This window comes from Aspergillus luchuensis, chromosome 5, assembly GCF_016861625.1.
Source record: "Aspergillus luchuensis IFO 4308 DNA, chromosome 5, nearly complete sequence".
NCBI lineage: Eukaryota > Fungi > Ascomycota > Eurotiomycetes > Eurotiales > Aspergillaceae > Aspergillus > Aspergillus luchuensis.
In genome coordinates, this window is record NC_054853.1 from 2760983 (window position 1) to 2773052 (window position 12070).

General features: G+C 35.1%; 2 protein-coding genes across 2 annotated transcripts; both read left to right on the top strand.

The window, feature by feature from the left end:
- Positions 1-7907: 7907 nt before the first annotated feature.
- On the top strand, positions 7908-9620 carry AKAW2_50904S (uncharacterized protein; the record flags this gene model as incomplete). The annotated part of the gene is made up of 1 exon (XM_041690774.1): positions 7908-9620. One exon carries the CDS (start codon positions 7908-7910, stop codon positions 9618-9620), a length of 1713 nt encoding a protein of 570 aa, XP_041544325.1.
- A 171-nt stretch (positions 9621-9791) lies between these two features.
- AKAW2_50905S (FAD-dependent oxidoreductase) lies at positions 9792-11441 on the top strand (the record flags this gene model as incomplete). Its single annotated transcript, XM_041690775.1, has 3 exons — positions 9792-10507; positions 10592-11301; positions 11347-11441. 3 exons carry the CDS (start codon positions 9792-9794, stop codon positions 11439-11441), a joined length of 1521 nt encoding a protein of 506 aa, XP_041544326.1.
- Positions 11442-12070: the final 629 nt, after the last annotated feature.

Consider the following 12070-nt stretch of genomic DNA (forward strand, 5'->3'; position numbering starts at 1 on the left):
TCCCAGGGAGCATTCTGATCGGAGCCGATGGGATCCATAGCCGTGTGCGGCAGCTCATGGCGGATAAGATCCGTGCTTTCTATCTAGCATATGTTGGTTTTGTTGGCATGTTTTTATTTTCTTTTCTTCTATTGGGAAGTAAAATTTGATGTATGGACTTGATGGCAATGCATGAAGGTTCGCGCTGTACCATTAATATGCAGCCGACTGTAAACTCCCCAGAACAGATTTCGCTCCAGCAATGAACTAGTGAGAATTTGTTGGCCTTATGAGATGCATCTATGCAGCTCTTGGTAATAAAATCCTAATAAAGTGCTAAGGTATCGAGTGGAGTACTCCGCAGCACATGATTTGATCGCCCAAGTCTCGTGCCCAACCTGGTCCTCCACATCCTGGCGAACCTGCCTCAGATTGACTGTTTTCGAGCTGCATGTCACTTTCTCCTTGCTCATGTAACTGGCTACTTATAATTAATCCCATATCACCAGGTCACACGCATTACAAGATACCCATAAATGGTCGAATCTGCAATAATATATTATATAATCAGATTAAAGTATATTACAAGGAGCCATTATGTGATAGAATAACCCAACTATCAGGGCCTTGGGCATCGGGATGAGCTAGAGTGGGCAATGGCCAGGTCAGGTCAGGTTATCAGCAATTCTTATACCTGACTGCGGTACAGTTGCAATTAGAATAATTAATTATTTTAAGTGGTCTTGTTGCTAAGACCTATCTATTATATTTATCTAAATATTAGTATAATTAAGATATACTTAGATTAATCTCTGTTTGACCTAGAGTGGTTAACGGCCAGGGTAGGGTAGGTTAATGGAAAAATTTATACCTGCTGTCAGGTTAACAGTTAGATATAAGATTCTCTTATACCTAACCGCGGAACAGTCCAAAAATAGGATAATTAACTATTTTAACTGTTCTTAGCGCTAAGATTTATTTATTATATTTTTTTAGATCTTAGCACGGGTAAGATATACTCAGATTAATAATTATTTATTCTGATTATTTATATCTTTTTAGATAATTAATACAAGACTAATTTTCTTGATTTTAAAAATAATCAGAAGAAAGAAAATAGTATATTTTATTTTATTTTAATTTATTTAATCTAATATTACCTCGGGTGATAATAAAAATTAAATTTATAAGAAAAAATTATTCTTATAATTTAAAATAATAATAAATATATATATTTACAGCTCTGTTTTTATTATATATTATTTATAAATTATAAATATCTTTTAAACTATTTTCCCAGGCTGGTAAATTTCTTTGAAAATTATTTTATATATTAATAAATAGATTTATTATTTTTTTATAAATTTAAAAAAGATTTTTAAGTATTTATAATAAGTCTAAATACTGTAAATTATTTGTATTATTTAATTATAATATTCTGTATTATTCTACTTATTTAATTTATTTAAAAATCTGTATTTTTTATTAATTATAAATATAAAAATAATTAGACAATATTCTATTAAAATTTATAAAAGACTTTTACAGACTCTACTAGTAATATTATTATAATAATAATTATAAAATATCTTTATAAAACTTCTATTTATATTACTTAATAAAATCTAAATATTTATTATATTAAAGATATTTTATATAACAGTTACTAGATACTGTAAAATCTTATTTATAAATAAAATTAATAAAAGATATCTTTTATAAAAACTTATTATTATTAGATATTTTTAATATATATAAATATAATAAATTATATTTATATTAATACATGTTTAAGAGTAAAATAATATTATATTAATTAAATTTTTTTATTCTTTATTCTCTTTAATTATTTATACAGATAAATAACTTATTATAAATTAATTATAATTATTAAATCTATTTTTAAAAAATATTATTAAATCTTCTTCTTTTATCTTATAGATTTTTATAAATTATAATAATATCCGGACAAAGAATAATTTTTTAATTTATATTATCTTTTTTTTTCTAAATCTTAATATCAAGTATATTATAAAATATTAAAAAATTATCCTATATTTAACTCTCTTAGAAAAAATTCTTATTTTTTATAATTAATAATAAATAATTATTTTTAGCTAGGCTTATATACAAGACTAGAAACTATTTTTTTATTTTAATTAAAAAAAATAATAATAATATAAATTTATTTTTAAGAAAGTGCATTATTCCTTAATAAAATCTTTTATATTTTTTATATTATATATTTATATATTTTACAGTATCTAATAATTAATAATTTTAAAATTAATTTTATAAATTACTATCTTTACAAGAGCTATAAAAAATAAATATTCTAGTATATTTTTAAGTAAACTATTAAATAAATATTAGATAAAGAATTATTATAAGTATATAATTATTAACAGTCTTTCTATAAATATTAATTTTAGAATTTTATTTTTAGATGAAATTTCTAGACTTTTTAATAAATTATTATTATTAATATTTATTATAATATTTCTAGGCTCCTGCTGCTTATAATAAAAGAAATTTTCTTAATTAAATATTATATTTTCTTATTACCTGCTGCTTGCTGTTTTATATTATTAAATATATTTAATTTAAATAAATAATTAATTTTACTACTTTAGTATTCTCCTGAATATTTATTTTTTTTTATTAAATATAAATAAAAAAATATCTTTTAAAACTTTTAAAAAAAATGTATATTTAATTATTATTAAAGTTTCCAGACAGCGGGCATATGTTAATTATAATTAATTATTAAATTAATTTAAATTAAAAAATATTTCTTACTTTAACTAAATATTTTTTAATAAAGAATATAAATTACTATAAAATTCTATTAGATTTCTGACTGATATTTAAATTCTATATTAATAAAAATTTAATTAAAATTATTTTAGAAATCTTATAAAAATACTACTTTATTTACCAGCTATTAAAGATAACCATTAATAATATTAATAATAATATTATTATATTTAATATTATTATATTAGAATTTTAAATTTAATTTAGCCAGGGTATTTATTTTTATAATATTATAATAAACTCTAATCTTATACAAATTATTTAAAACTAGTATTATATTCTCTGTCTAGCTTATATTATTTAACTTTTTATTGTTATTTTTCTTTAAAAATTCTAAATTAAAATTATAAATAAAGTAGTTAAATATATATAAAAAAATAATAATAAAAAACTAGAAATCTCTTCTAATATCTTACAGATAATTAAAAAAATATATAATAAAAATTATTTATAAAAAACTTCCGCAGAATTCCTTAAAAATTATCTATAAAAATCTTATATAAAATACTCTAGAAATTATTTACAGAAGATTTTTATAAATAACTTTTATAATTTATTTATTTTCTTTTATTTACTCTTTTAATTCTTAATTATAAATTTAAAAAATTATATATTTTATAAACATGAGTCTTTAATACCAGGAGAAATTTTAGTTTATTTAATAATTAAAATCTGTTTTAGTATACTATCTATTTTTTAATTATAAAATTTAATAGAACTTAACTTATCTTATAATTTATTATATAATTAAACTATGTCCAGTTATTAAAAATTTTATTTAGTATTAAAATTATAATAATATTAATTATTTTTATTCTATTTTTATAAAATAGAAATAGTTAAAATATTTACTTAAATTTTTATATTTTTTTTTATCTTCTGCCTATCAGAGAACAGTAAACTTATAATTTATAAAATTTATAATATTTATAATAATTTCTTTAATTATCTTAACCAGTCTATCAACCGGCTGGTATAAAAATAAATATTTTAAAAAAAAAGATTTTTTAAGATTTAGAAAATATATATCAGAAACTTTATAAATATTACTACCAGACTTACTAAACTGAAAATTATATTTATATAATTATAATAGTTCTAGACCCCATGTTAAAACTTAAAAAATTTAAAAAAAATATCTAACTAGATAATAATACTGATTAATATTTTAAATATTAAATTATTTTTAAAAAAATCTTTTATTTTTACTGCTAGTAAAATCCTGTTATTAATATATTATTTTTAATTTCTAGTATATTTTTAGATTTAAATAAAATTTTTTATAATATCTTAAAATACTAGAAGCTCTTATTTTTTATAATAATATTTAAAAAGCTTAAAATTTATTTTAATATTAAAAATATATAAATTATCAAAGATTAGAATATTAATTTAATTATTTTTAAAGTTATATTTATACTAATAATTATTTAAAAATTACTAAATACTCTAATATTCTTACCTACTGGAAGTCCTGTTATAATTAATTTTTTATTTTTTATTATATAATTAAAAACTTTCTAATTATTATAATTAATAATATTAATATTAAATATTTTTTTAATAATTTTTAAAATATTTATTACTATTACCAGAGCTACCTGTATTCTGAAATTATTAAAATTCTTATATTTTAAATATATATTAATTATTTTATTATTATAAAAGAATATTAAGATATTCTTAATAATTTTTCTTTAAATTTTATTATATTTACAGCCGAGAATCAAGAAAATAATAAATTAATAATAATTTTTTATATCAGTAAAAATGAGGATCTAGATAACTTTAATAATAATTCTAAAAATAAAATATTATTAAAAAAAAGATTAAGCTTTTTCTTAATTTAGTAATATTATATATATTCAGATATAGATAAATGTTTAAATTATATAATTTTTTTATTATTATAACCACCGACCAGGATAATATAAAAAAATAATTTAAATAATAATTTATATATTTTTCTCTAGTAATCTAATATAATTATATTTAAATTTTTAATATTATCTATAAAAACTTAACATAGAAGCTATTAGGCTGCTAATTACTAGCCAGAAAATTTAATTATTATTAATTAATAATTAATTTAATTTATATCTGTTCTAATAATACAGTAATTAAAAGTATATTACTACTAATATATCATTTTTATAAAGTCACTGTATAAATTATTAATTAACTTACAGTTATTAACCTTCTGAGTATACCTAATCTTCCTAACCTGTGGTTAAGATTGATTAAAGTAATCTCTTAACCATAACCTACCCTTAACCATACAGTTAAGAGGATTCTTATACCTTAACCTAACCGTCAGGTTACGGTTAAGGTTAGGTTAAGATATAACGGTCAGGTATAACCACTCTAGTTTGACCTGTCTTTTTATATCTTTATTTATAAATATATTAAAATTAATATTTATAATTTATTAAATCTGATTAATAAAGACAGGAGGACTATTTCTATATATTATTAATTTAATAAATCTAAGATAATCTTTAGTATTAGTTAAAATTAAATTTTTTAATCTGAATTCTGCCTACTATATAAAATATTTATATTATAATATATATATAATGCTGATTGCTGAAATAGACAGATAATAATTAATAAAAGTCCTGATCTGCTAGGATAACTATTAAAGAAATATATAATATTAATAACATTTATACTGATAAAGTAGAAGTAGTATACTGCTACTATTCAAGTATATATAAATCAGTAATACTTATATAGATAGATACCACCTTGACTATATAATATAATAATAAAAGTATTAATAATAATAGTGTAATGGAAAAAATGAAAGGGATAATACAGATTTCCAGCTTATAAATATTATTGTTATAACTAATAAAATACTTTATTAGGTAGTCAGAGAGCTGTAGATAATATTCATAGTAATATCTATAATAATAATAAGACTGTTGAGAAGCAGGGTTTAAAAAATATTTAAAAAAAACAAAAGCTTAAAGATTTACAAGCTATAGTTAAAAATAATATACTGTATACAGATAATTCTGTCTGTCTAAATATAAACTTACTTCTAATATATCTCAGGTCTCTATTTACTAGAGCTTTGTAATGTAGAATTATATGTTAAATTATTATATACAAGAAGCATATCTCTTATAGTCAAGAACCAGATAAATAGTATATATCTTAATTTTCAGACTTTTTTAGACTAGAGGATATACTAGTTAGATTTAAGTTTATTTCTTAATAGAATATATTATATAAGAGAATAGTCATATTTTATAAATAGTAAGAAATTAAATATCATCAAAAATAGTATTTTAATAAGACTAGCTCTGAGACTATACTACTCCTCTAGTATAATTAACTTAATAATTAAATCTGTAAATAGTAATGTTTATACAGAGATTAAAATAACTTAGATAACTAGTTATATTATAAAAGCTTTATTAGATTTATATAGAAAGAAAATCTTCTGGTAAGAATAAGTTAATAATATTATTTAAATAATATTACAGATTATATACCTAAGTAATTGTAGAAATTAATATCTTATTTTATCTGGCTGTTAAGCCAAGCATTATCTAAATATTAAGGTATTATTTATATATTTTGACAGTTATTTATAATACTAATCTGAAAATAAGTATTATAATTAAAAGAATAATTCTTCTCATTATACTAATTATTATTGGTATATTAATAAAATTACTAATTCTCCTGGCCTAGAATTAGCTCTATTTTATATATATTCCAGAATACCCCTGTGGGCCTGGACGCATCATCCCACCATATCCCTACCATGTTGTACACTATGGGAACCCTGCTTGCAAAGGATGCAGCAGACTGCAGATTCCAATTCAGAACAAGGGATACCGCTTTCTGCCTTCGCTCGTCAATCATCTGACGAGAATGAGGAACACATTCTACTAGTGGATGAGTTCACCAGAAAGCATGGTGTTCTCGCCTTATCCTGTGATGCCGCATCTGAGAGGAAAAGCCGTTGTGACCAGTATGCAGCAGCAGCAGCAGCAGCAGCAGCGTTATCTGATCCAATAGTAGGGATTGTGCTGAGAACCTACTGCAGCTAACAGACACAATGGATTGACTGCTCTCGAACCAGCATTGTCTGGTTCACAATACAATTGCAACGTGTTGACCCACAACAGACCATGGTTTGGCTGCTACCTAGGCCTCCTGTAGCTGGTCTGGTCGTCATGCCCGTTGCCGTTGAATGCATCCAGTCTGAGTAGGAATAGGTACACTGTCTGGGATAACTTCTGAGAGCCATGGCATGCAACAAGACAGCAGGGTGGGCTCATCCTATGTACCCATTCCATTCCAATAACCGGACCATACCTAGTTGCCTCTTTGTGCATCTTGCAACCTTCAATCTCGTACGACTGCGGTTCCTGACCTGCCTACAACTCCTAGCTCGTATAACCCAAACATCGATGGATACGGCTTGAGTAATTGATCAGGAGCTTCATGGTCTCCGATCAGCCCATTGATCACTGGATTGGCCGACTGTCTTTGTTGGGCAACCTCACCCGACCTGATTCGGAGATTAGAGTGTAGGGCATGTTATCAGTGCCTAGAAACATGCAGTTCTGGAAGGAACCGAGCAGCCACTGCCGAGACTCTTCCTGATAAGCGGGAGGGTGCGGCGGAGACTTTCACCTTTGCGGAAGATGATCGCCGCCAGCCGCGTTAGTCCGTTTCAACGCTCTTCTTCTGGTGGACCAGCTTTAAGCTTAATCCCCCAGTCATGCCAACCGCTGAGACCCGATCTCGTTATCATTAGTTGGAGAACCTGTACCTGCAGGGCCTCGTCATCCTTGATCCAGTCTTTATTACCTTCTCGCCAGGCAGCACCCACACCTTGCCACTTTCAGGTTTACCGGCCGGATCAGTTCTCTCGGTTGCATCCGAACCGGCGGACGACCGCATCCTCAATCAAGATGGCTGTTTCCAATGCCTCGTGGGTGGGGTGGATTACGTTGCTTGCAGTGGTTTAAGAACCATTCAAATATTCTCTCAGGCGTATATAATGGCTACGTATCCCTGCTGCAGTCAATCTTCCACTCAACCAGTCACTCCTTCAGTCTCTCTTTAACTTTGGTCAGTCGTTCATTATGTCCAAGTTCCTCTTTTGGACCGCCTCCGCGGCGGCCCTCGCGCGCGCCGCGACTCTCGAGCAGGTCTGTACCGTTGCTCACGCAAAGGCCGCCGTGCCCGCATCCGGCCTGGTGCAGGGTGTGGTCACCAACCCTTCCAGTGTCACTGCGGTTCCCGTCTACAATGAATCCACCTCTGGATCCGACTACTTCCCGGCCGGAACCTATGATTACTGCAATATCACCATGACTTATTCTCATGCAGGCAAGGACGACAGCGTCCTGCTGCAATTCTGGATGCCCACTCCTGATGACTTCCAGAACCGCTGGGTGTCCACCGGTGGCTTTGGCTTTGCCATCAACGTTGCCTCCAACGTGCCTGCCGGTCTTCCCTATGGTGCCGTCGCCGGCCGGACCGACGGTGGCTTTGGCAGCTTCGACACCCAGTTCTCCTCTGTGTACCCCCTGGTGAATGGTACCGCCAACTACGATGCCCTGTACATGTTCGGCTACCAGGCCCACCACGAGATGTCCTCCATCGGCAAGGCCTTCACCAAGAACTTCTACAGCATGTCTGACAAGCTCTATGCCTACTACCAGGGCTGCTCCGAGGGTGGTCGTGAGGGCTGGAGTCAGGTGCAGCGCTTCCCCGAGGAGTGGGATGGTGCCGTCATTGGTGCTCCTGCCATTCGTTATGGACAGCAGCAGGTGAACCACCTGGTGCCCCAGGTCGTGGAGCAGACCCTCGACTACTACCCTGAGAACTGCGAGTTCTCCGAGATGGTGACTCTGATCATTGACGCCTGCGATGAACTCGATGGCCGCAAGGACGGCGTCATCGGCCGCACCGATCTGTGCCAGCTCAACTTTGATCTCAAGTCCACCATCGGTAAGCCTTACGCTTGCAACGCCACCACCAGCATGGGCGTGACCACCCCGGCCCAGAACGGCACCATCACGGCGGAGGGTGTGCGCGTCGCTCAGACCATCCTGGATGGATTGAAGGACTCTCAGGGTCGTCAGGCCTACTTCTGGTACCGCATTGGCTCGGAGTTTACCGATGCAGAGACCATCTACGACTCGACCACCGGCACCTACGGTATCGACATCTCTGAGCTGGGTGGTGAGTGGGTGACTCACGGACTGCAGCTGCTGGACCTTGACAACCTCTCGACTCTGGACAACGTCACCTACGACACCCTGCGTGACTGGATGCTCGAGGGTCTCCAGCGCTACGAGGATGTCCTGCAGACCACCTGGCCCGACCTGTCCCGCTTCCAGGCTGCAGGCGGCAAGGTCATCCACTACCACGGTGAATCGGACAACAGCATCCCTCCTGCATCTTCGGTGCGTTACTTCGAGTCCGTCCGCGACACCATGTTCCCCAACAAGACCTACAACGCCTCGGTTGAAGCCCTGAACGAGTTCTACCGTCTCTACCTCGTTCCCGGTGCCTCCCACTGCAACACCAACTCCCTGCAGCCCAACGGACCTTACCCCCAGAACTCCCTCGGCGACCTGATGAACTGGGTCGAGAAGGGCATTGAGCCGGTGACTCTGAACGGCACCGTGCTGAGCGGCGATCTCGAGGGAGAGGAGCAGAAGATCTGCTCGTGGCCTCTGCGTCCTCTGTGGAAGAACAACGGCACGGAGATGGAGTGCGTGTACGACCAGAAGTCGATTGACACATGGTTGTATGATCTGGATGCGTATGACATCCCGATCTACTAGTGCCTTTTTAAAGTAAACGTCCATTCTGTACATTGTACATTATTGTGAACATAATACCAATCCACAACTGGAATCATCAAAACTCTATACCCAGAACCAAAGTAGACCCCAACCACGTAACAAATAATAAACTTCCGACCATCGGCTCATCCCGTAGGCAACAACATCATCATGACTCCCCACCACAAGCTTATCCCCACGTCCACCAACACCTTACCTACCTACACCTCAAACCTCAAAAACAACAACCAACCAACCATGAAAATCATCATCATCGGCGCCGGCATCTCCGGCTGCGCCGCATACCTCACCCTCCGAAAACACCTCCCCCCACCACCCCCCTCATCACCTTCCCAAGACCACGAATTCACCATCTACGAAGCATACCCCTCCCCCTCCTCCCCTAACCCCCCTAACCCCACCAACAAAATAACAGTCGGCGGCGGCCTCGGCATCGCCCCAAACGGCCTGCGCGTCCTCGAACGCCTCGACGAGAGCATCCTCCGCGACGCCGTCACCAGCGGCTACATGCTCGACCACACCAACCTGAAAGATAAGCACGGGAAGACACTAATCCAACTGCCATCATCAAGCAGCAGCAACAGCGGAAGTAATGAAAGTAGTGGAAGTAACAAAGCACTCCACCTCCTCGGCACAAGCCGGCACAACTTCTGGCTCTGCCTGCACAGGCGCATCCCGGAGAACGTCATCGTGTATAATAAGCGCGTAGCGAGGGTGATTTCCCATCCTACCCAGCGGAATACGGTCACGTTCGTGGATGGGAGTGAACCTGCGTATGCGGATTTGGTGATCGGGGCGGATGGGTTGAGGAGTGTGGTTCGACAACAGAGTATACTTGATGGTGAGGGGGATGGGCCGAGATATGAGTATACACCCTAGTCTACCCTATCCTACATATCTATCTCATGAAGTGAAGTATACATACTAATGATATATGATATAATTGAAAGAGGCCTCATCGGCATCGGCGGCTTCCTACCCACACACACCATCGGTGGTATAGAACCCGGCTCCCTAAACCTCCACTTCAGCGGGACAGGCTTCTTCGGCTACTTCTATGCCACCAGCTCATCTACGTCCCCGACTCGCTCCTCAGCGTATCATGTTTCCGAACCGGGGGATACCTTGGTTTGGTGGACGACCTACTCAACACCTACTCCTCCCGACGGGAGGGATGTAGATGTGGATGATGTGAAATCCCAATTGAAATCGAGATTCTCCACTTGGACTGACCCCCTTGTGCTCCACATTATCAACTCCGTCGAGGTGCAGACCATGTGGCCTACCTTTACCACTCCTGAGCTTCCGACGTGGGAGAGGGAGGGTGTGGTGTTGGTGGGGGATGCGGCGCATGCGTTGCCCTCGACGTCGGGCCAGGGGGCGAGTCAGGCGTTGGAGGATGTGGAGGCGTTGGCGAGGCTGCTGGGGCATGAGGTTGGGGTTTGGTATCAGGAACAAGTGTTGGGGGGCATGTCTGGGGGATCTGGTGGTGGGGTGGAGGGGGAGAAGAGGGCGATTCAGATGGCGTGTAAGAGGTATGTGGAGATGAGGATGCCGAGGGTGAAGCGGATTTTGGATACGGCGAGGGGGATGCAGAATAGTAAGAGGGATATGGGCGGGTGGGGGGAGTGGGTGATGTATTGGGTTATGTGGGTTATGGGTATGTTTTATTCTATTGACCTTGGGATGATGCTAATGTGGGTAGGGTTCTTTCCTGGGTTAGTTGCAAGGCAGCAGCAGGAGGTGTTTGATTATGATTTGCCTGCGGAGGTGGAGCGGGTGTTGGATCGAGGATTGTAGTATCATTCATCGTATATAGTATCAGGCCGCAACTCTCTCCTCATGAACACTATTCACCTTCTTCTCTTCGAGCCGCTTCTCTTCATCCACTTCACTCTCTACCGGCCCATCGAAGATTACCGCCACCTGCTCCAACGAGTATCCCTTTGTCTCTGGGTAGAAGAAGAATGCAGTCACTGCAAACAGCACCAGCACCACAATAAACACAATGTAATACCGCCACCCAATCGCGTCCAGAGCAATCGGATTCACAAATGTATTGAAGAACATGCCGATAATCGTCGCCACCCAGGTCACGGTCAGACCGCGGGATCGTAGTCGGTACGGCCAGATTTCGCAGGGGTATGAAGTTAAGAATGGTGTCCTAGACCACATTAGCATAAACACGAAACTACTGCTGCTGGTGGTGGTACTAACAAAGCAATGCAGTATCCTGAAAAGTAGATAAACAGGAACGGGATCACAGCAGCCCCCGTGGCCGCATTGTTAGTGGTCTGGAATGATCCTGAGAGCGCTGTCACCAGCACGTAGCTGACGAACATGATGCCCGCTGAGGAAAGGAACAGTGGACGGCGACCAAAGTTATCGATAAGGAACGCCCCTAAAATAGCAAAGACGAGATCCCACAT